General features: G+C 39.7%; 2 protein-coding genes across 2 annotated transcripts in view; both read left to right on the top strand.

Annotated features, from left to right (window-relative positions):
* Positions 1 to 10213, top strand: part of LOC132873792 (uncharacterized) — a 15353-nt gene extending 5140 nt beyond the window's left edge. The window contains exons 4-9 of the mRNA XM_060909594.1: positions 1793 to 1824; positions 2114 to 2188; positions 2477 to 2559; positions 8987 to 9080; positions 9200 to 9570; positions 10184 to 10213. Of these exons, the coding sequence (XP_060765577.1) occupies positions 1793 to 1824; positions 2114 to 2188; positions 2477 to 2559; positions 8987 to 9080; positions 9200 to 9570; positions 10184 to 10213 (685 nt within the window). The remainder of the gene's footprint in view (positions 1 to 1792; positions 1825 to 2113; positions 2189 to 2476; positions 2560 to 8986; positions 9081 to 9199; positions 9571 to 10183) is intronic.
* On the top strand, positions 10108 to 23775 carry samsn1b (SAM domain, SH3 domain and nuclear localisation signals 1b). Its single transcript, XM_060909659.1, has 8 exons — positions 10108 to 10327; positions 11108 to 11179; positions 11330 to 11464; positions 12402 to 12537; positions 13422 to 13573; positions 13869 to 14075; positions 16483 to 16633; positions 23191 to 23775. Exons 1-8 carry the CDS (start codon positions 10274 to 10276, stop codon positions 23376 to 23378), a joined length of 1095 nt encoding a protein of 364 aa, XP_060765642.1. The 5' UTR covers positions 10108 to 10273; the 3' UTR covers positions 23379 to 23775.

Raw genomic sequence — 23775 nt, 5'->3', positions numbered from 1 at the left:
CACATAAATTATGGTGGGCATGGGCATGTATAGCTCTCCATGGAACTGAGTCACTGGTGTTTACTGATGGTAAACTGCTGATATTGGTGGTGACTACTGATAGAAGTAGCAGAATTAATTCTGAAGTGTATAAACCTATACTTTCTGTTCACATTCAGTCAAATGCTGAAAAACTGGTAGGACGGCACTTCACAATACAACTGGATAATGACCCAAAACATACCGCGAAAGCAACTCAAGAGCTTCTTCAGGCAAAGAAATGGAATGTTCTTAAATGTCTGAGTCAGTTAATCCAATTAAGCAAGTTTTTCACTTACTGAAGACAAACGTGAAGGCAGAAAGACCCACAAACAAGCAGCAACTGATGGCAGCTGCAGTCAAGGCCTGGCAAAGCATCTCAAGGGGGGTAACTCAGCATTTGGTGATGTCCATGGGGTTCAGACTTAAGGCGGTCATTGACTGCAAAGGACTGCATCCAAGTATTAAAAATGATGCTTACATTTATAATTATGTTAGTCTGTCCAATTACTTTTGAGTCTGTGAAAATGGAGGGATTGTGTAAAAATGGCTGTAATTCCATGAATGGTTAATGAGATTTTTGTTAAACCCCTTGAATTAAAGCTGAAATTCTTGACTTCAGAGGCAAAATTCCAAAATAGCCTCAATGAGGCTGTACACTGTTGTTGTTGTGTGTGAGTTTGAAATCCAATCAATCCTGTGGGAGGAGTAACGATTTTCGTGAAATTGCATATGACCCCTCTGTAGCCATATCCATGGCAGGTGGCGCCACCTGGTGAACAATTCTTGTTGGAATATGTCTTTAGAGTCTTCTGGGTGAGGTTCAGTGAAAACATCCTAGCAGTTTCCGAACAGTAGTGTTTGGTGTGACGAGTCACCCAAAATTTTTAAACGTCAATAGAATGTTAAATGTGACAGGTGGTGCCACCATCTTGGCAACTTTTATACATAGCAACCTGGGGAACATGCCAAATAAGTTTGATCAAAATCTGATCACTCCTGTAGGAGGAGTAGTGATTTTCGTGAAATTGCACATGACCCCTCTGTAACCTCATCCATGGTAGGTGGAACCACCTGGTGAACAACTCTTGTTGGAATACATCTTTAGTCTTCTGGGTGAGTTTCAGTGAAAACGTCCCAGCAGTTTATGAAGAGTAGCGTTTAATGTGACGAGTCACTCAAAAATTTCAGATGCCCATAAAATCGTAAATATGACAGGTGGCACCACCATCTTGACAACTTTTATGCACACCCACCTGGGGAACATTGTATGCGAGTTTGATCGAAATCCGATCGATCCTGTAGAAGAAGTAGCAATTTTTGTAAATTGTGGACAGACAATGACGGACAGACAACGCATGATCACATAAGCTCATCCAGCCTGGTCTGCGGCCAGATGAGCTAATAAAAAATGGCATCACTGTCCAAATATGTTTGGACCTGACCATACATGAGCTTAAGGATGCCCATGATTGGCTAGTGTCACTGTGATTGACAGTGGAAAGACAGTATGCCCCTCCCATAGCCAATCGTGCTCTTTTGGACTCCCACAGACGGCTGTGGCATCATCAGTATTCAAATTTCCAGAACGATTTCCCAACAATAAGATGAATGCTTTTCTGCTGAGCCAATTTTGTTCCATTCTATTCTGTTCCACTTGACTGACATGAAATATTGCTTGTAATGATAATATAATTAACTTTCTTGTGCTCAGGTAAGACATAACAATGGACCTCTCTTGTGTCTGACACATCTTTTGTGTTTTATGTGACAGATCATGCACGTCAGAGGTAACACGCATCAGTGGTACGTTGGATCTGCCTTTTAATCACACTGCACTCTGCCATTTTTAATTAAAAATTAAAAGTGAACTCACTGAAGCTTTGACTTTAGTTACACGAATTTCCCACTGATCCATCGGTCCTTTATCACTCTAATTTTGGCCTTCTAAATTAAGCCCATACTCCCAAATGGCTAAAATGGCTGTCCCACTCGTACCCCACTTGGCTGACTTAGTTGCTGGCACTTGATTTATTTCACACATTATGTGTTTTACTAACATAATATCTATTTTTGTCCCTGTTCTTATTCACAGACAAAACGGCATCCAGTAATGTCTACTGTCCATGCACTGGGAAGACAGATGATCTAGTTCATCATCAAGCTAAAGGTGTGTGATGCAGTAGGACGTTTATGAGTATGTATATTTAAATCAATGGAACCCTGTACCTAAAAGTCTCATGATGACAATGCAAAAATGACGACACTAATGCCCGTGTTGCTTGAGGCTTAATTACAAAATGGTTGCCAGGTTCATTATGGAACCCTAAGCGCATATAATATGATTTGTGGAAATTCTTGCAATTATAAAACCATGCTGCATTGTTTGCACTCATTTTGCATGGATGGTTGCTGGTGATCCCTCTCCAACTGACTACAATCTTTGCTTTCTTGGCAGATGCAAGTGAAGATCCCTACATGACGCACCCCTTGGCTCAAGAAAAAATAACTGAGAGAACTGAGGAGGATCATGATGTTCAGGTGCGTCAGCAAATCTCAGTGCCAGATGAATCATTTCTGTATCTTTATCTGCCTGATTGACGCGTACACATGTTTACAGAGCTGCATCTACAATTCATGAGAAAAGCTACAAGCCCACTCATTCTCACACAAAATCTATGTCAATCCTAACAAGTGCTCTCTTTTTATAGCTCATATAGAACATCTTGCATCACTGCATCAAATTTTGGACACTCTCAATCATGGTAACAGTACCACTCAGTCAAACATGAGACAAATAAGAAGGTCGATTAGTGAATGTGTCACTGAGTGAGAGGTGATTTAAATCTCCATGTTCTTAATGTGTCTGATTGTCTCGAGCGTAAAATCCTCTGTCCTAGCAATCCTTCAGTGTCAGAAAAGTCACCTCTGCTTTGAGGAGCCATAAAGCAAACCCATCCCACAAAACCAACCATTTGTTTCTCACGAAATTCATGGAGTTTGACTGACACGACATTACAAGATGTATTAATTTCACACCATGACAAATGGACGGATGTTTTTTTAACCTTCCAGGATGTGAATTTTAAGGGCTGGAACCCAATTGTGAATCCTGAGAACTCAAACAGTGAGCTCATTGCACAAAAACACTCATTTCACTTGACCAAAGCTTTGATTACACAGTTGTATATGTGAAATTCCACTCATCCATCTGATCTGTGGGATCTGTACAATTATAAATTGCTTAGTGTGAAGCGTAGGTGCATTTTGGATGGATGTCATTCTGTACTAAGAGCGGCCATGGCACAAATTTATTTATAATACAGTATTAAGCGTAATCTACCATCAACCAAGCTTGCCAAATTGTGAAACAACACTGCCTTTAATAACAAAGCTCTACTGAACTGTCAGTAACAGACGATAAAGGACATCTTTATTAAACAGTACATCATCTATTTTCACCTTGATATCTTGATACCTCTTTAGCGTTCAACCAGAAATGGGAAAATGTATTGGTTAGATTGATTAAACCTGTTTGTTACACACTACAACACGTGGCAGCCAAGAAAAACGAAGGAATGTGTTCATTTTACATTTGGGATGGAATCATAATGGGTTTGTTTACTTTTACAAACACTCCTATAGAACAATTACTGAGCAAAGCATGTTATTTGATATGTAGTAATATATATACAGGTAGTCGTCGACTTACGATCTGCGCTGGTTACGACTGACCGGTCGTAAACCGATCTGGTTGTAAGTTGGCCTATGTTAAATGAACGTCGGTATATTGTGATGTGTAATGATATTGTAATCATCTTAAAGTCTTGTTTTATCAACATTTTCTTATTTCATTACCTTGGCTCATTATTTGGTTTAAGTCAAACACTGCATACTACACTGCATACAGTACAATTCGTTTAATATGTGCAAAACAAAAAATACAAAATACAGGTGTGAAAAATAGAAAACATTTTAGTTTGAAACATACCAAAATACAAATGTAAAACATAGCAAAATACAAAACTTAGTGACCGCTGGCATCACTGGTGCTTGGCTGTGGGTCGTCTATGTCATAATCAGCTGTTGCAGCGCTCGGGCTGGCGGGAGGATTTACTCGTTTCATAAACCAGGAGCTGGGGCGGAAACTGTATGACGGAGTGCGCGAGGGAGCGTGAGAGAGACTGCGCGTGTGCCTGGAGCTGGGGCGGAAACTGTTGTACGCGGCGAGAGGCGCTGCCGGGAGCTTGGGCAGAAATTGTTGTACGCGGCGAGAGGCGCTGCCAGGAGCTGGGGCGGAAACTGTCGTACGCTCAGCTAACTCAGCCGGGAAACACTTGCCAGTCATAACCAGACGGTCGTAAAGTCGATCGGTCGCAAGTTGCATAGGTTGTAAGTCGACGACTACCTGTGTGTGTGTGTGTGTGTGTGTGTGTGTGTGTATATATATATATATATATATATATATATATATATATATATATATATATATATATATATATATACACATGGCGGCATGGTGGTGTAGTGGTTAGCGCTGTCGCCTCACAGCAAGAAGGTCCGGGTTCGAGCCCCGTGGCCGGCGAGGGCCTTTCTGTGCGGAGTTTGCATGTTCTCCCCGTGTCCGCGTGGGTTTCCTCCGGGTGCTCCGGTTTCCTCCACAGTCCAAAGACATGCAGGTTAGGTTAACTGGTGACTCTAAATTGACCGTAGGTCTGAATGTGAATGGTTGTCTGTGTCTATGTGTCAGCCCTGTGATGACCTGGCGACTTGTCCAGGGTGTACCCCGCCTTTCGCCCGTAGTCAGCTGGGATAGGCTCCAGCTTGCCTGCGACCCTGTAGAACAGGATAAAGCGGCTAGAGATAATGAGATGAGATGAGATACACACACACACACACACACACACACACTGTGGTGCTTGAAAGTTTGTGAACCCTTTAGAATTTTCTATATTTCTGCATAAATATGACCTAAAACATCATCAGATTTTCACACAAGTCCTAAAAGTAGATAAAGAGAACCAAGTTAAACAAATGAGACAAAAATATTATACTTGATCATTTATTTTTTGAGGAAAATTATCCAATATTACATATCTGTGAGTGGCAAAAATACGTGAACCTCTAGGATTAGCAGTTAATTTGAAGGTGAAATTAGAGTCAGGTGTTTTCAATCAACGGGGTGACAATCAGGTGTGAGTGGGCACCCTGTTTTATTTAAAGAACAGGGATCTATCAAAGTCTGATCTTCGCAACACGTTTGTGGAAGTGTATCATGGTGCGAACAAAGGAGATTTCTGAGGACCTCAGAAAAAGCGTTGTTGATGCTCATCAGGCTGGAAAAGGTTACAAAACCATCTCTAAAGAGTTTGGACTCCAACAAGCCACAGTCAGACAGATTGTGTACAAATGGAGGAAATTCAAGACCATTGTTACCCTCCACAGGAGTGGTCCACCAACAAAGATCACTCCAAGAACAAGACATGTAATAGTCGGCAAGGTCACAAAGGACCCCAGGGTAACTTCTAAGCAACTGAAGGCCTCTCTCACATTGGCTAATGTTCATGAGTCCACCATCAGGAGAACACTGAACAACAATGGTGTGCATGGCAGGGTTGCAAGGAGAAAGCCACTGCTCTCCAAAAAGAACATTGCTGCTCGTCTGCAGTTTGCTAAAGATCACGTGGACAAGCCGGAAGGCTATCGGAAAAATGTTTTGTGGATGGATGAGACCAAAATAGAACTTTTTGGTTTAAATGAGAAGCGTTATGTTTGTAGAAAGGAAAACACTGCATTCCAGCATAAGAACCTTATCCCATCCGTGGAACATGGTGGTGGTAGTATCATGGTGTGGCAGCAGGGGCGTGGCCAAGCGTCGGTCTGTGAATGGAGGGCGGAGTCAGGGAAGGTAAGTGGCAGAATCACTGCACCTGATGTGAATTAACCTGTTTGTGTCTCCCCCAGTGACCGCGCCCTTTAAAAGGAGAGAGAGGGCAGAGAAAGGGAGCTCTCCCCCAACCTGGACGCTTGTGTGAGAGTGAATAGAAAAGCTGAAAAGCTAAATAAAAGAGTTTTTGAGAACCCAGTTCTGGCCTGCCGTGCTTCTGTACTCCACCCACTTAGAACCCTTGCTACAGTGGTGCCGAAACCTGGGACTCAGAGTACGGAAGAGAACAGCGCCATGGAGTCCTCCCCCTTCAAGGACCTGGTCCATGCCCATAGTTTGGGCCTGTTTTGCTGCATCTGAGCCAGGACGGCTTGCCATCATTGATGGAACAATGATTTCTGAATAATACCAGCGAATTCTAAAGGAAAATATCAGGACATCTGTCCATGAACTGAATCTCAAGAGAAGGTGGGTCATGCAGCAAGACAACGACCCTAAGCACACAAGTCGTTCTACCAAAGAATGGTTAAAGGAGAATAAAGTTACTGTTTTGGAATGGCCAAGTCAAAGTCCTGACCTTAATCCAATCGAAATGTTGTGGAAGGACCTGAAGCGAGCAGTTCATGTGAGGAAACCCACCAACATCCCAGAGTTGAAGCTGTTCTGTACGGAGGAACGGGCTAAAATTCCTCCAAGCCGGTGTGCAGGACTGATCAACAGTTACCGCAAACGTTGAGTTGCAGTTATTGCTGCACAAGGGGGTCACACCAGATACTGAAAGCAAAGGTTCACATACTTTTGCCACTCACAGATATGTAATATTGGATCATTTTCCTCAATAAATAAATGACCAAGTATAATATTTTTGTCTCATTTGTTTAACTGGGTTCTCTTTATCTACTTTTAGGACTTGTGTGAAAATCTGATGATGTTTTAGGTCATATTTATGCAGAAATATAGAACATTCTAAAGGGTTCACAAACTTTCAAGCACCACTGTGTGTGGGTGTGTGTGTATATCTCATCTCATCTCATTATCTCTAGCCGCTTTATCCTTCTACAGGGTCGCAGGCAAGCTGGAGCCTATCCCAGCTGACTACGGGCGAAAGGCGGGGTACACCCTGGACAAGTCGCCAGGTCATCACAGGGCTGACACATAGACACAGACAACCATTCACACTCACATTCGCACCTACGGTCAATTTAGAGTCACCAGTTAACCTAACCTGCATGTCTTTGGACTGTGGGGGAAACCGGAGCACCCGGAGGAAACCCACGCGGACACGGGGAGAACATGCAAACTCCGCACAGAAAGGCCCTCGCCGGCCACGGGGCTCGAACCCGGACCTTCTTGCTGTGAGGCGACAGCGCTAACCACTACACCACCGTGCCGCCCGTGTGTGTATATATGTTTAATTTATTTATTTAGCTTTTGCCATATGTGTGTGTGTGTGTCAGCTGTGTTGTGTGTGTCCTGTCCCAACCAACCATGAATAAACATTTGGAATTGTTATAAAATATTTTCAGGAGGTTCAAACCTGAAAACCCTGCTTCTAGTGTGCCCTGATGCCGAACAATCACTTAGCATGACTGCTTATTATTATTTGTACCGCAGAACAGATTGTCATGAATGGCCTGTTTAATCTTTCCAACACGTGCCAAGCATGGTCATGAAGCCAGGAGCTGGAGAGCAGCCCACTAGCCACTCTAACATGCCCACTGATGTCTATTAAAAATAGGTTTTTATGTGTTACAAGGGGCCAATCAGTCTGCATTTGCAGTTTGCTACAAATGTACAGGGATAATGAAAGCCTCTCAATTGGGATTTGGGTGCCAAGATTTTTGACTGGTTCTTTAAAGCGCAGAGAAAAATCAAAAACAAATACAAAGCATCCAAACTGGCTACCCATCTCCATCTACAGCAATTACGGCAGTAGCTCTAAACTCACAGCCAATATAATAGCATAACACGTTGTGTATTTCCTGTCAGTTGGCGTCAGTGATTAGGGACTTTTTGTCGAGTAACTTGCCCATTCAAGCTTAAATCTTAATCGGAGACAAGTTGGCTTATGTATTCCATTTTAAACAAGCTCTGATTCAAATTCAAAAGCCTCAAACCACATAGTAGCCCGTCATTTCCCATTAGTTGGAGACATTCTTTTTCGTCTTCCTCTGATGAGGCCACAGCAAACCACTACATCACAAGCGTTGCCAAATCTTTTCAGGGGAAAGGAGCTAATGTTGCTCAAAAAAGTCACTAGAATTCACCTGCTGACGTTATTGAAGACTAATTTGCATATTTGCTGAACCATCCTGTTCATTTGCATCTTAAATATGCGACATGATGAAAACAGGTTTTTCTTTAAACCGTTTTATTATGGAAAGAAAAATAAGATTTGGCATGGCATCACAAACTATTTATGTATTTACAAAATACTGTAGGTTCTATCAAGAAAAAAGACAAACGGCTTGTATCACTGTAAATATCACCAAGAAGTGAATTTATGTCGAAGAATGAAGTGTGCAAGTGTGACAAACAATTGTAATTAGTGATTAGTTGTGGGTTCCAGCGGTGATCACTGATTGGTTTTGGGGACCAATGGTGATTAGTGATTTGTTGTGGGGTCCAATGGCGATCAGTGATTAGTTTTTGGGACCAATTGTGATTAGTGATTAGCTGTTGTTGCTAGTTTGTCACTTAGCACTCTTTTGAAATAAAGCCACAAAAGGGATCTAGCTCCAAATCAATACATTGACAACTACAACATCTTCACCTCATCCTTGATGCCTCCATTTAATTTGACCAGACAAAACCAATGCTTTCTTTACTTAATAATCCTTGTTGTTTTATACCAGTTCCCTTCATTTGAAGGACAGCTAAGAACCTCTTACTCTTCTGAAATGCCATAAATACTCTAAATTTCCAAACGTTTCTTTCAGATACAGCAGATTATCACGTAATAGGATTCCTGGAACTCACCAATCCAATCAAGAATTGGACAAGCCTTCCATGGCCACAGAAACTAATGAGTTAAATACTCAATGACATTACTGCAGTACTGACCTTCCTTTTTGCCTGCAGGGTGGTGAGGACAAGGCACATGGGACTCTCCAGAAGATCCACAAACTGGTGAAGAGCAGTGTCAAGGAGAGCAGAAATCCTCCAGACACCAATGGTAAGGCCTGTTAATGTGTCAAGTGTCAAAAAATATACAACATGGTATGAAATCAGAGCATATGTTTGAAAAAAAAATCTAATATAAGCACTTCCATCTGGTTATGATGGTGTTTAAAGAAGATGTCACAGTCATAACCTGCATAGGACTCTCTAAAAAGTCTGAGAAGAAGCACAGGAAAGAGTCTAACCTGCAGTGTGAGACAGGAAATGAGAAAGACATAACAGAAATGGAAGGCTTGTGGAGCCCTGGACATTTCCACCACCACTGGAGCTCCATGGACGCCTGTTCATTCTGGGAATCATCCTACCACACCTGCCACAGATCTACAGCCGATCCATGGCTGTATAACATTAACTTCACTCTGCCCAGAGGAACCGATCGGCACCGGTACGAGGAGCTGATCCATGATTTGGACCTCCTTCGGATGGAGTATCCACCCCTGAGAGTCATCCGTTCATTCACTGACCTGGACATGACTAACACTATGGTGAGTTGTTGTTATTATTATTATTATTATGGTGGCCTTGATAGTGTAACCTAGTAAAGCTATTATATCTTATACGAACATTTCACGAAGGTGATCATATGAAATGGTTCCTGATTAGTTCCCAAAAATGAGAACGTGATGACAAGCGAACAAGATCTCATTTCCATGATGCTAATCAGATTTCATTTGCTAACAGGTGCACTTTAATACTGCTGTCTCTGCAAACATGTCAGAGATATTCACATATGAACCTGTTTGTCAGAAGCAAGAAAGAGCAAGATCAATTAATTTGCTACTATTGATAATCTAATCAATCTTGATAATGTAATTAATGTACTTTAAATATGGGCAAGACATGACTTTGATGCGATCAGTTAAAATGATGCAACATAACAGACATGCATTCTTGGTCAACCACCTTCCTGTGCATGACCTGTGTGAAACAGGTTCCTGAAACACACTTGCAGTACATTTACACAGTAATCATCTCTCACACTCTTACACTCTCTACTGCGAGCTCTTTGACCAGGCATACGAGCGACACATCCTGTGTACAGATGAGGAAGTGTGGGCTCAGCCCTGTGTGTGTGTGTGTGTATGTGTGTGTATACAGAGGGTGCCTGACAAGTGTGAGTGCGTGTAGTGTGTTTGGTAATGCATAGGAAAATTTGTTCCTGAAGATAAATAACGCGTTTTAAGAGTCATGCTTCAGAGGAGAGCTTCAAATGCCTCAGAGAAACCAAGGAATAAGCCAAAGGTAAAAAGGAAGATTAATTATATAATAAATAATATTCTGTCAGCGCTAATCAACAGCACACATTGTAACATTATCACAGCAAATGGAATTGTGCAAAAGGAATTTTTAAGTCTCGATATTGTTTCAAATCTTACCTGAACTACTTTACAAGAAAATGAGTAATGGTTATAAAATTATTTTAAATGACTTTTTATGGCCTACAAGATAAATAACAAATAATGAGAACAGTAAAACTGAGTACTGACCATTGAAGGTAATAAAAAACAGAATTTCTTTTGTCCAAAACAGAACAGGTTTGAAAACAATGGCAAATGTCCAAATGTTCTTTTTTCCCAAAAAATAGGATAGGTTTAAAAGAAAGAAAGAAAGAAAGAAAGAAAGAAAGAAAGAAAGAAAGAAAGAAAGAAAGAAAGAAAGAAAGAAAGAAAGAATGTCCAAAAGTGTCTTTTTTTTTTTTTGAAGAGCAGGTCTGGAAAAAGACAAGTTTCTTTTTTCATGTTTTTCTTTCTTTTTTGAAAGGTGTCCTTCAAAACAAAGTAAAAAAGGCCACTGTCTAAAAGTATATTTTATCCTTTTTTTTGCAGTGTTTTCCTCCAAAATTGATTAAGTTTAAAAAAAAATAAGATAAAAGATTATTTTTAGTCATAACTCAATTTTGACTGAAATGTGTGCCTGCTTTTGATATTAGTACAAAAATAGTGCCATCATTTTATTTCACCCTAATTGATAATTTGACCCTAGTCCTGCAATCGTTTCACATTTCACCTCTGTCTTTATCAGCGTTCTTACAGCTTTGGCAGGTTCGACACGTTCAAAAATCAGTCCAAGCCGGAGGAACAGGAAAGAACCTTGGTAAATGTTTCAATCTGCATTGCTGCTTATAGAAATGAAGATGTAAAGAAGTAATAATCATACAGATTATGAAGCATGTCATGTTGTACAGTACTGTGGTTTATTCTGACGGGTGGCCTTTTCCAATTTCACACTTTTTTAAACTCACAGGGACAGGGTGCTGATGGCGAATCACCCGAGGGAGATCATATCAGAGGGGGGTTAGGGAAGAAGATGAAATCCATCTCAATGACCATGCGCAAGAAGATGGGGAAGAAATACGCCAGAGCTCTGTCAGAGGAAACAGTGAGTGCTGAAGATGAAAGCAAATGCGTGGTTTGGGTTTTTTTCTGCAGTGTCTGCTTTTTTGGCATGTTTCGTGTCAACCTATCACTGGAAAGCATCTCAACTTTCAAACCACTGATGTGACAAAACAGGTGTAAACGTGACCTATCAAGACGTGCACCGAGGACTTTTTATTTTTTTATTTTTTAAATGGTAATGTTGAAATAAAAAAGTGTGTTCTTCTTAAATAGACTGGCATTACAACTATTTACGAGAACCAGCAACTCAGGAGCAAGGAATAAAACACTTAGGGGTGTGCTGTTATAGGACAATAATCAACAACAGGGTGGTGTGCCAAAGTTTCCACCCTCAAGTTGATTATTTTCTGACTACATGTCCAAAAGTGTTTATTCCCCTTATACCAAAGCAATTAGCCATAATTTACAAATGTTAATTTATTCAAGAAACACTTTTATCAATTCATAGTTGTATTGAACGTCGTGTAACTTATCCTGAAGACTTTCCCGTATAAGCTACATCTTTATCTGACTGCTACAAAGCTCTTACACTTCCAAAAATTCTAGATAAGAGTCTCCTCACAAATATCTGCTACCACTGAAAACATCATAACAGTGTATTAGAACAAGTGCACTGATATAAACCTGCAATTTGAAGCTGCACAACTGTCACTGAAAAATCAGTCAACACATTCTAACCAATCAGATTTGAGAATACAGCAGCGCTGAGGTGCAAATGTGGATAAACCACACTTCCAAAATCTGATTTATACACAGCAAGGCAGCGTGTGGATTATAGACCTGTAAGAACACCCCATTCCTGAGTACATTGGACGTGTGAAATTGGTATCTCCAGTACTATGTAGAATAAATGCACCAAAAAATAGTTTGTTATTTGTAATAGCAAACAGCTTGCTAAGTTTGTGGTGTGTTTTGCACAGGGGGAAGGTGTAGATGGAGACCAGGAAGCTGAAGGAGTGGCGAATGCGAGTGAAACGCCAACCAAAGACTGCACAAAGTCCAGTAACTCAGTGGAAAGTCTCTTCAGTCTCCACAGTGGACAAAGCTCCTCCAGTAGTAAGCTTCGTACACAGATATCCACCTCATTTGCCTTCTCAAGTCCTCCATTTTTCAATAATGTGGGATTTGTTTGCAGTATTTATCACACTTAAAAATAACAGTACACCTGAATACTGATATAAGAAAATCTTTCAAAGCTTTTAACTGTTCTAAGAACTGGTAATAGGCTATAAAAGCTTTTGACAAATACTGCGAACGGATGAACTCCTGATACAAAAAGTGCAAAAGTTTGTGAACCCTTAGGATAAAATGAAGCAGATAAATGCGTTGAATTTGACTGGCTTCATAGATGTTCCTCCATGTCACAAAATTGGTTCCAAAAATGGTTAAATAAGCAATGACATCACTAATGATAAAAAAGAAGTACACTTAAGTATGTGTTTGCATTTTCGTTTCCGAAAACGTTATAAATAATTCCTAATAGCTTGCGTGTCCATATTTGATCTTTATAAGCACCTCCACCCTCTTTCATATCCTCTGAACAGCTTTTAGATTCTCTCAGCTGTGATGATCTTCATGGTATCACTGTTCTAGAAATTCTACACTAACTGCCTTTCTGTAGAATACACTCACATTTATCAAATGTATATCTTTTTTCTAGAGAATTAGTACAATATGGCATTTTCCCCTTTGTGTCTATTTAAAACTATATGGTGAGGGGAGGGAAAACTTTTGCACCAATTGTATTTGAGGCATAAAATACTATTCTGCTTAAATAGCCAGGAAATAACTCTCTATAAGATCACCGATGGGCCAGCTGTAGCTCAGTGTTAGGAAGTTAAAGGCCTTAAGTCTCAATTGCTCAGCTTTATACTTGGATTCAATTCTGCCTCCAGAAACATCTCCTAGTTTATTTATTGTGCCATTTTGCTGGTTGTTAGGTGGCATCATCAGTGGCTCTGAGAGCTCGTGTAATAGAGACAGTCTGAGGCTGGAGGAGGAAGTCCCCGACAACATCCAGTTCTGTGGCAAAGCAAAAGTTCACACTGATTTCCTCCCGAGCCCATACGATACCGAGTCTCTAAAACTCAAGGTAGGCAGCACATTCATTTATTCTAATAACTCTAATTCACTGTAATGACCCTGAAATGGATATCCCAGTCACCCAGACCACCTAATTAGTGATTATAGCAATAGAGTTCTAACATTTATTTAAAAAATATTTCCTGTATCCTCCTATATCATATACATGATGTAAGTAACACTGATGGAAATACTATAGACCTTTCTATTGGATTGGGATCTCTCAGAACATAAGTTTTAACCGATCATGATATCTCAGCATCATATCAGAGTCTTTAAAACTTCTAAATATTCTGTTACCTCAGGCTGGAGACATGATCGACATCATCAGTAAGCCACCCATGGGCATATGGACAGGCATGCTGAACGGCAAACTGGGCAACTTTAAGTTCATCTACGTGGACGTCCTGGCCGACGAGCCTGCTCCAATGTACAGGATGAGAAACCACAGGAGAAGCAAAAGACCTCGACCCAAAACCCTCCAGGAGTTCCTCGAGAGACTGAACCTGGAGGTGGTGCTTTATTTCTTTGACCGTATTCCAATTGCTAGTGTTTGATCCAAGGAAACTGGGAGAGTACATAAACACTGCATTAGAAACTAAGCTCATGAGACAGAAAATTAGTAACAGGTCAATAGTCACAGCAACCACAAAGCAGCTTTAGTGAAAGACGAAAAGAGGAAGAACCCTTGAGAAGAACCAGACTCAAATGGGGAATCTAAAGGGAACTGGACCTCTTTACACTAGATAGTTGGGTTAGATTTCATTACAGTACACAGGTGTAGGAGAGTAAAGACAAACAGTACAAAATGTGTTGAAAGGACGTATGTTCATCTCATCTCATCTCATTATCTCTAGCCGCTTTATCCTTCTACAGGGTCGCAGGCAAGCTGGAGCCTATCCCAGCTGACTATGGGCGAAAGGCGGGGTACACCCTGGACAAGTCGCCAGGTCATCACAGGGCTGACACACAGACACAGACAACCATTCACACTCACATTCACACCTACGGTCAATTTAGAGTCACCAGTTAACCTAACCTGCATGTCTTTGGACTGTGGGGGAAACCGGAGCACCCGGAGGAAACCCACGCGGACACGGGGAGAACATGCAAACTCCGCACAGAGAGGCCCTCGCCGGCCCCGGGGCTCGAACCCAGGACCTTCTTGCTGTGAGGCGACAGCGCTAACCACTACACCACCGTGCCGCCCGACGTATGTTCAGAATATGAATAAGAATCCTGAGATGAGTGACAGGAGAGTCTTTATGATTATAGCAGCAGTTCTTAGATGCAAATGTACAGTATCTAAGCAAGGGAAATACTTGGGCATGAAGACTCACCCTTGCTTCATTTGGAAGGTAATAACTCTAATCCCAGTTCCTGTTAGTTTTAGCCTGCTAATGTACTCTTCCAATTCAGCTAGAATTTGAGGGTGCCATTATTTACACACACATTGAACCATCCACTGAAATCTTTTTCCACGACTTTTATTTGTCCTTTTTCTATTTGTCCAACTTCATGACATTGTACAGAAAGTTGCTACTGTCAGTGGACATAACGCATTTTTTTTTTTACATCTAATAAGTGGGGCGGCACGGTGGTGTAGTGGTTAGCGCTGTCGCCTCACAGCAAGAAGGTCCGGGTTCGAGCCCCATGGCCGGCGAGGGCCTTTCTGTGTGGAGTTTGCATGTTCTCCCCGTGTCCGCGTGGGTTTCCTCCGGGTGCTCCGGTTTCCCCCACAGTCCAAAGACATGCAGGTTAGGTTAACTGGTGACTCTAAATTGACCGTAGGTGTGAATGTGAGTATGAATGGTTGTCTGTGTCTATGTGTCAGCCCTGTGATAACCTGGCGACTTGTCCAGGGTGTACCCCGCCTTTCGCCCGTAGTCAGCTGGGATAGGCTCCAGCTTGCCGGTGACCCTGTAGAAGGATAAAGCGGCTAGAGATAATGAGATGAGATGAGACATCTAATAAGTTTATCAGTCTACGTTATCATTGCCTACCACTAACATCCTAACATACCAATGAGTCGTAAGCAAAATGTTACTCAACATTAAACTAAATATGACCTCATGATAACCTGGAGAATTTTACACTTCATTTGTTACGCAATTACTTGGAAACTTTTGAATGATCAGTCATTTTTTGAATCATTGGGTATTTCTCAATGTTAAAACGAACACAAAAACATAGTTGAGTGCAAATGTTTGCATCCCCCATGGTAACAAACTGTACTGTTTAATGTAAAATATCAACAGAAGAAAATGTTTAAAAAGAAAGAAAGGCAGTGTGTGACACGTGAGAAGTTGTTAAGAAGAATGGACTATGAAAGAAGTTGTTGTGATGAAGGGGAAAAAGGACATGCTAGGTATTAGAGAATGTCTAGATCATATTTAGGAACAAAAATGTAAACTGAAATATTTTAGTTCTGAACATATGCTTTTGACCATTTCTGTTCTAGCATCTGTGAAACTGAACGAACTACATGCCTTGTTGCTAAAACAAATTTCTTTATCTACTTTAATCTACATTTAGTAAAAAAAACATATGCAAACTTTCCACTTGACTGTTTTTTGGTGAAAAAAAAAAAGGTTTCCATATGAAAAAGGACCAAAACCAAAATCAGTTCATCTGTAGTTTTAAAACCAACAGCCAATAGGAAACATTTTCAGGTTCACCAAATGATACAAATCTAAACCTTAATCTAAATTTGCATTTTGATAAACAGGTCTGAACTTTCACTCAGTTTATCACAGATAATTGAGATAAATGAGAAAAACATCACTAATAAGGGAAGTTACATTCGACTGGGGTTTCAGCTTCAGATGAAAACGTGTGGTAACGGCTGTCAAAAGATATAAAAGGTGTTTGATGTGATCTAAAAACTGTGAAATCCTTTTGTCCATCTTTTCCCTGCAGGAGTTCACGTCCTCCCTGTTGCTCAACGGTTATCAGACAGTAGAAGATCTGAAAGATCTGAAAGAGCAGCACCTGATTGAGCTGAACGTGACTGATCCTGAGCAAAGACACAAACTGCTGGCGGCCACTGAGTGTTTACACGACGCGGAGTGTGAGTGGCACATGCATACAGTTAGCTCATCAAATGGTACACACTGAAAGTCTAGCGTAACAACAAAAACAACAAAGCTACAAAAATTGGCCTTTGTTGAAAATTTCACAGAGATTACCAGAATAGTTTTTGACTCCAGCACTTTATTTATGTTGTGACCTACAGTCACTTGTCTACAGATGAGCTAGCTAAAACGCTAACCAAATCAGAAACACCTTTTCTCTTCTCAATCAGTTAAAAGGCTATCGCTAACAGAAGGCTAAATGAGTCCACAAGTTAACAACAGTTACACTTCAGATTGCCTACACAGCATTACACAGTAACCATACACCTATTTTCACCTGTTTTTGTCTATTGGAGGAGTACACAACTTGTTCACCTAACTATTCTTGTTAGCCTACCACAAGACACAATAACTACACCTCAGTTCGCATAAACTAGCACACCATAATTACACTGTAGTTAGGCTAATATAAATGTGAGTGTGAATGGTTGTTTGTGTTAGCCCTGTGGTGGATTGGTGACCTGCCCAGGGTGAACCCCGTGTCTCGCACAAAACCCTCTAGGATTGCCTCCAGCTTCCTCGCAATCAGGGTTCTACACTAACTTTTTTTTCAGGAGCACACGTGCTCCTAAGTTAAAAATTTTAGGAGCACAGGGAAAAAAATGGGGGTACAAGCACAAGTAGGTTTTCATTTTAAAGGTTTATTACAGCGCAAACCTTAGACACGCCAACACATAAAACGCAAAATTCAATTGAGAATGAATGAATGAACAAACAAATGAATAACGAACAACTGAATAAATGAACAAACAGTAGCTAAACAGAGAGCAGAGCTCAGCAGAGCTAACAACATCATCAAGGACAGCTCCCACCCTGGCTCTGAGTTCTTTGACTTGCTGCCCTCAGGCAGGCGTTACAGGTGCATCAAAGCAAGGACCAACAGACTCAAAAACAGTTTTTTCCCCACAGGCCATAACCACCTTGAACAATTAGCCTTTTTCACATTACGTCACTTGCAGGGGAACTCATATCCGTTTTCAGCCTTTTGAATGGAAGAAGAGGTATACGGCGGCAACATATGTTAACAAAACTGTGTCATTCACAGATAAGACTGATAATAATATTGCGCGTTGTTGTTTATCATTACGTATTGTTAGCGACCATTCCAGTCACCTATCTGCCTTGTTTTGGAAAGGAAGTTTACTGACTTTCTATGGTTGCTACTTGTTAGCCAGCAGATTAGCATGCCGCCTCTTCTTCCATTCAAAAGGCTGAAAACGGATGTGAGGTTCTTCTGCAAGTGACGTAATGTGAAAAAGGCTAATTACATGCACTGACTGATGCCACTTCTGGCAGGTGCAACAATGCACCAACAAGGACCTAAAAGGACAATATTCTCACACTTACCTGATACAATGCAATACTTATTACAGTGCAACCTCACAGAGCAACTTTTTAGTTTTTATAGCTTTTGTATATTTTATATTTATATTTCTACACTTTTACATCCATACCCAATACAATGCAATACCAAATACAGTGCAATATCCTGAGTTTTGTAGCTGAACTGAGTTTCTATAACTAATGTGCAATTAACATCTGCAACTCAACACGCCCAGTTGTATATATATTCTTTGTTTTTCTGCTGTGTTGTGACATGCACCATTTGTATATACTGTATATTATTTGTTTTTCTGCTGTGTTGTATGTTCCCATCTAAATGTTTGCACTGGGGTGTGTGCTTTCCATCTCATTATATAATTTTCCCGCACCTTCTCCCGTCGTTCTAGCTTTCTTCATTACACTTTCTTCCTTGTGCGTTCTTTTATTCTTGTTTCCACCATCATTGCTTTTAAAAAACGCCGTTATTCTCTGCATAGCGAATATATTTCTCAGCTCGGGCCGAACCAGCTCTCAGTTATCTCTCAGTTGAATGATCTGATGAATCCCTAAAAAGCACTTTTCCCACCTAATGCCACACTCACAACATACAACTGTGGGAAAGAGGGGCAATCACAGAAAGATGTGGCAGAACGGCAAAAAAAATTTAACTTTTACATGCCGAAAAATTCGCTCGCAAATGCGAGTGAAACGTGCGCACTGTAGAGCCCTGCTCGCGATCATGATGGATAAGCTAAGCTGGATAGACTAATACACAATACCTACATTTGTACAGTTACTTATACAGTTAACTACATAACGGGAGTTTGCTACGATAAATGAGTCCACTAGTTCACATTAGCTACACTTCAGTTAGCCTACTATACTACACAACAACTAAACAACTCTGAGGCTCTTTCATGACAAAATGTATCTTTCAGTTTGTCTAGTACAGCACACAACAGCCATTCGTCTTAGCCTACCACAGGACAGTAATTACACTTCAGTCAGCATAAAACACAAAAATTACACTTAATTTAACCTGAAACACAATAGCTACACTTCAGTTAGTATCAAACAAATCATTACCCTTTAGGGAGGCTACAACAAAATAATTATACTTCAGTTAGTATAAAACAAATAATTACCCTTCAGTTAGCCTACAACAAAATAACTACATTTCAATTACCCTACAACACAATAACTACACTTCAGTTTGCATAAGGGCAATTCCATGTAAATGTCAACCTCACCATGCAAAATTAAAGCAACATGTAATACATCAAAACCACTCCCAGAGATATCACCTAGGCCTGTATTTTACAGATGTGAATAAGTTGAACCAATTTGTAACCAACCTAATATGTCACTGTCAGTCTTTCTTTCTTATAATGTAAAACCCAAGCTAAAATCAACTTTGATCATGTACAATTCTATATTATTGCCACAAGCCACAGAAATGTATGCTAAAATCCACAAAACAGCAAAACAATAGCCATTCTAAATATTATTTAAGAACTTTGATAGTTTTAGCTGATATTTAGAGAGTTTTTCAAAGGGTTATGGTGGTTAAATTGCTGATTTTCTAAACATATGCCATGTCTATTTCAGACGCGTCACATCCATAACGGAATTTCGTCACATCCATAACGCTGACTTTTCCTTCCGAAACTCTGCATGAAATACAAAATATTTTAAACAAAGATTTTTTAATATTCACCTTGGACCCCTCTATCAAATGGATATCTCCATTTCGACATTAGGTTTACAATTTCACAGAGTTTGATAAAAACGTACAGTCACCCAAGAAAAGTGATACTTTTTCTGTCACATCCATAACGCATCTTTTATTGGCACTTTCTGGCATGCCCTAGATGTACTATGGGAATTGTTCTTGTTCTATCACTTCTCCAGTATGGTACAGCCTTAAAATATGCAACACCTGTTTAAATACTGGGAGACAATAAAACATGCACTGGGTCATTTGTTGCCATTTTGAGTTCAAGTGTCACGTCCATAACGCTGGAATTGCTCATAAAACAAATAATTACCCTTCAGTTAGCCTACACCAAAATAACTACACATCAGTTAGCATAAAACAAAATAGTTAGCCTACAACAAAATAATTATACTTCAGTTAGCATAAAACAAATAATTACCCTGCAGTTAGCCTACAACAAAATAACTGCACTTCAGTTAGCATAAAACAAAATAATTACCCTTCAGTTAGCCTACAACAAAAAAATTATACTTCAGTTAGCATAAAACAAATAATTACACTTCAGTTAGCATAAAACAAATAATTACACTTCAGTTAGCATAAAACAAAATAATTACCCTTCAGTTAGCCTACAACAAAAGAATTATACTTCAGTTAGCATAAAACAAATAATTACCCTGCAGTTAGCCTACAACAAAATAATTACCCTTCAGTGAGCATAAAACAAAATAACTACCCTTCAGTTAGCATAAAACAAAATAACTACCCTTCAGTTAGCATAAAACAAAATAACTACCCTTCAGTTAGCATAAAACAAAATAACTACCCTTCAGTTAACCTACAACAAATTTATTAACCTTTAGTTAGCATAAAGCAAAAATAATTATACTTCAGTTAGCATAAAACACAATATGCACTTAATTTAACCTGACACACAATAACTACCCTTCAGTTGGCATAAAACAAATAATTACCCTTCAGTTAGCTACAAAATAATTAGCCTTAAGTTAGCTTCAGTAGCCTACAGTAGAATTACTAAACAACAACTTTGTCACCTACCGCAGTACAATAGCTGACAAGTTTGGTTTACATCCTGTGCACCTGTTTTACTTTCTAAATAAAGAAATTATTTATACAGTTGTAACTCTGTGCTCAGATTAAATTCCTCTTCATATGTTAGTCACCCAAGATAACAGCTACTGCTGTGAATACATATAAATATCCAGCACCTTTATCAGTGTGAAAAAAAAAAACCATTCTCTGAGGGACACATGCAGAGTTAAACCCATGGGTTTGCAAGCTAATTAAGCACAATAAGTTCAACTGATTAAATGGAGCTATTATGGGGTTTAAAGTTAGGATTTTAACCAGGAATCATCCTCTGTATATATATACTGTACTGTGTAAAAGTCTTAGGCACACTATTTCTTTAGTAAAAAATTTTACAAACTATGAGTTTTCCCAGCACAAAATTAAATGTTACAGAAAACAATTTGTATGTCAGTAAAGAAAGCAATATATTATGTAAGAGACCCCTTTTCAAATAAAAAATGCATAATGATGACTACTGGGTTTTGGTGCAAAAATAAGAATCAAGTGTGACAGTCAAAGTCTCCAGAAGAACTGTGGCTGGTTCTGTAAGATGCTTATTAAAACTTACAGCAAATTTCCTAAAAACCGTATAAATTGTACCTGAGACTACTCTTTTTTTTAAGCAAAGGGTCATCTCACACTAAATATTGACTTTATTTTGAAATAAAGTAAATTCTACAATAACGTATATTTCTGCATTGGCTATGTTTTATCACTATCGAACATTATTGCTCTCTACTGGATTTTAAGATGTATGGTATTGTTGAGCACAGTCTTGTGCCAAGGCCAAATGCAGTATCTCACAAAGTTAGTGAAAGAGAAGCTAAATTCATGTATCTGCCCCATGACTCAGATCTGCTCCAAAATTTCATGGGATCTTCCTTAGCCCATGCTACACCCTTCCACCAAGTTTAATGGAAATCGGGTCAATAAGTTTTGCACAATCCTGCTTACAGACAGACAAACAAACAGACAAACAAAGTGCACTGAAAACATAACCACCATGGTGGAGATAATTAGCTGGTAAGTTTTTCCTGAGTATCTTGCAGAACCAGCCACAGTTCTTCTGGAGACTACGACTGTCACACTTGCTTCTTATTTTTGCACACAAAACCCAGCAGCCTTCATTCTGTTTTTTTGTGTGAAACAACGGCTGTTAAAAACAATGTCTGTAACCATGGTGTGGCTCCAATCTGCTTCGATTCTATAAAAATGAAACCAAAATTCATGCGCCATGTTGTCAAAATTTGGAGCCAGAGTCTGCACAGTAGACTGCGAAGCCAGGTGCACCTACTGATTTGGTAGGCCCGCCCCCTTCTCCTAATACCAAGGTTTAGCACGTCACCAATGCTGTCAATCACTTCATTCCCAACTGTACGTTATGATATAGTAGAATAATGTTTTAAAAATTAACTAAAAAGTGCAGATATCAACAAAGGGAAAATTATCTGTTCAAATTAGACACTGTAGATGGAATGACAGTTTTGAGAAAAAAGTGACATGGAAAATAACCTGCTTTGTCATTGAAACACATGGGGATGGATGGTGCTAAAAAATTATACTGCAGTCAGCTAGCAGGGGTGCTAGGCTTATGGTTACTTTTTTGTTGTTTTTTGTTGAACAGATGTTACACGGCCTTTTTTTTTTTACAGTCATTGGTTTGAAAAATGATCTCTTACCCAGTCTGCTGCTTTCTTTACTGACAGATATATTTCAGTAACATTTAATTTTGTGCTGTAAAACTAATGTTTGTAAGTGTAAAATGTTTTTTGTACTGACTCAATATCAAGATCATAAAAAATCTACGTCATACCTTGGACTTGAAAAAAAAAATAGGGCTGAGACCTTTGCACAGGACTGTGTTTTAAACTTGGGTTCTAGAGAAATGAACAAAAACAATGTGGAGTTAATGAGAACAAGCAGGTCGTGATGCAAGCGCTCAGCTACTGACAGGAAATGAGTGCAGTGGTGAGTTTTCTGTGGTTTAGCGTTTGAATCAGCCCAACCCTAAACATGTTGCAGAACAAGCTTTTTTTTTTCCAAAACATGCTGTGTGGTTTCAAAAAGTCTGTCATCTACTGAAATTAATGCTTTCAGGGAAAAAAGGGTACTAAACGGTATCTTTATCTTTTGTACCTTTAATATGTAATATCACCTGGAAATGTAGATATAGCTTACCTTAAAAAAAAAAAAAGGCACCTAATTGAACTTACACTACAGGCCTACCCACACCTCTATATAAAGGATGCATTTTTATTAAAGGGTACAAAAGGTGTACACTTGTTGGTACCACCCCAGTGACAAGGTGCCTTTAGTACTTTGAACGAAAGTCACAAAACCCTTGCAATTTTTATCTTTTAGTTAACAGTCAGAGAGAAGGGGAAGGTGAGGAAGTGCCCAAATCTCCAAGTGTGATGGCGACAGCTGAGCCCAATGACTGCCCCAGAGACTCGGGCTGCTACATTGCCTCGGATTGCTCAGACAACAGCAAAGAGGACACAGAGAGCCACCTTTCTGCGTCTCTGTCCCCATCACCGTCGGAGGTCTAACCACAGTGTGTTCCTGCACGTGGAGAATCTGACCTACATCTCACAAACAACACAACCCTCGTTCAAATGAGCCAGTGATCAAACTCTGTTAATGTCAGGACCTTTCTTTATTCATTTCCAGTGTGCATCTGAAACCGTCATTTCTTGTTGAGCTGTCACTCAATTGTGCTATGATACATAGAAATCAGATTATTCATGTGGAATCTGTGTGTAGTGTTAAATCATTCACATAGATCACTCCTTTCAACAGTCAACTGTAAATGTAAATCAGAAAAAGAGCAAAAGCACGGTGTATGTATAGATATATATATATATAATGTAAATAATATGTAAAAGAAATATATTATGTATTCAGTAAATGAATAAACTTCTGAAATAAACCTGATATTTTCTGCAA

Source organism: Neoarius graeffei, chromosome 25 (genome assembly GCF_027579695.1).
Source record: "Neoarius graeffei isolate fNeoGra1 chromosome 25, fNeoGra1.pri, whole genome shotgun sequence".
In the NCBI taxonomy this organism is placed as follows: Eukaryota; Metazoa; Chordata; class Actinopteri; order Siluriformes; family Ariidae; genus Neoarius; species Neoarius graeffei.
Note: the sequence above shows the minus strand (reverse complement) of the source record. Positions and strands in the feature narration are given on the sequence as shown.

Bases quoted from the DNA above. Each gene is read 5' to 3' on its own strand.
- samsn1b (XM_060909659.1), top strand. From the start codon at position 10,274: ATGCTTCAGAGGAGAGCTTCAAATGCCTCAGAGAAACCAAGGAATAAG. The intron at 11,465-12,401 runs GTGAGTGCTGAA...TGTTTTGCACAG, and splicing joins GAGCTCTGTCAGAGGAAACA to GGGGAAGGTGTAGATGGAGA. The intron at 12,538-13,421 runs GTAAGCTTCGTA...GCTGGTTGTTAG, and splicing joins TGGACAAAGCTCCTCCAGTA to GTGGCATCATCAGTGGCTCT.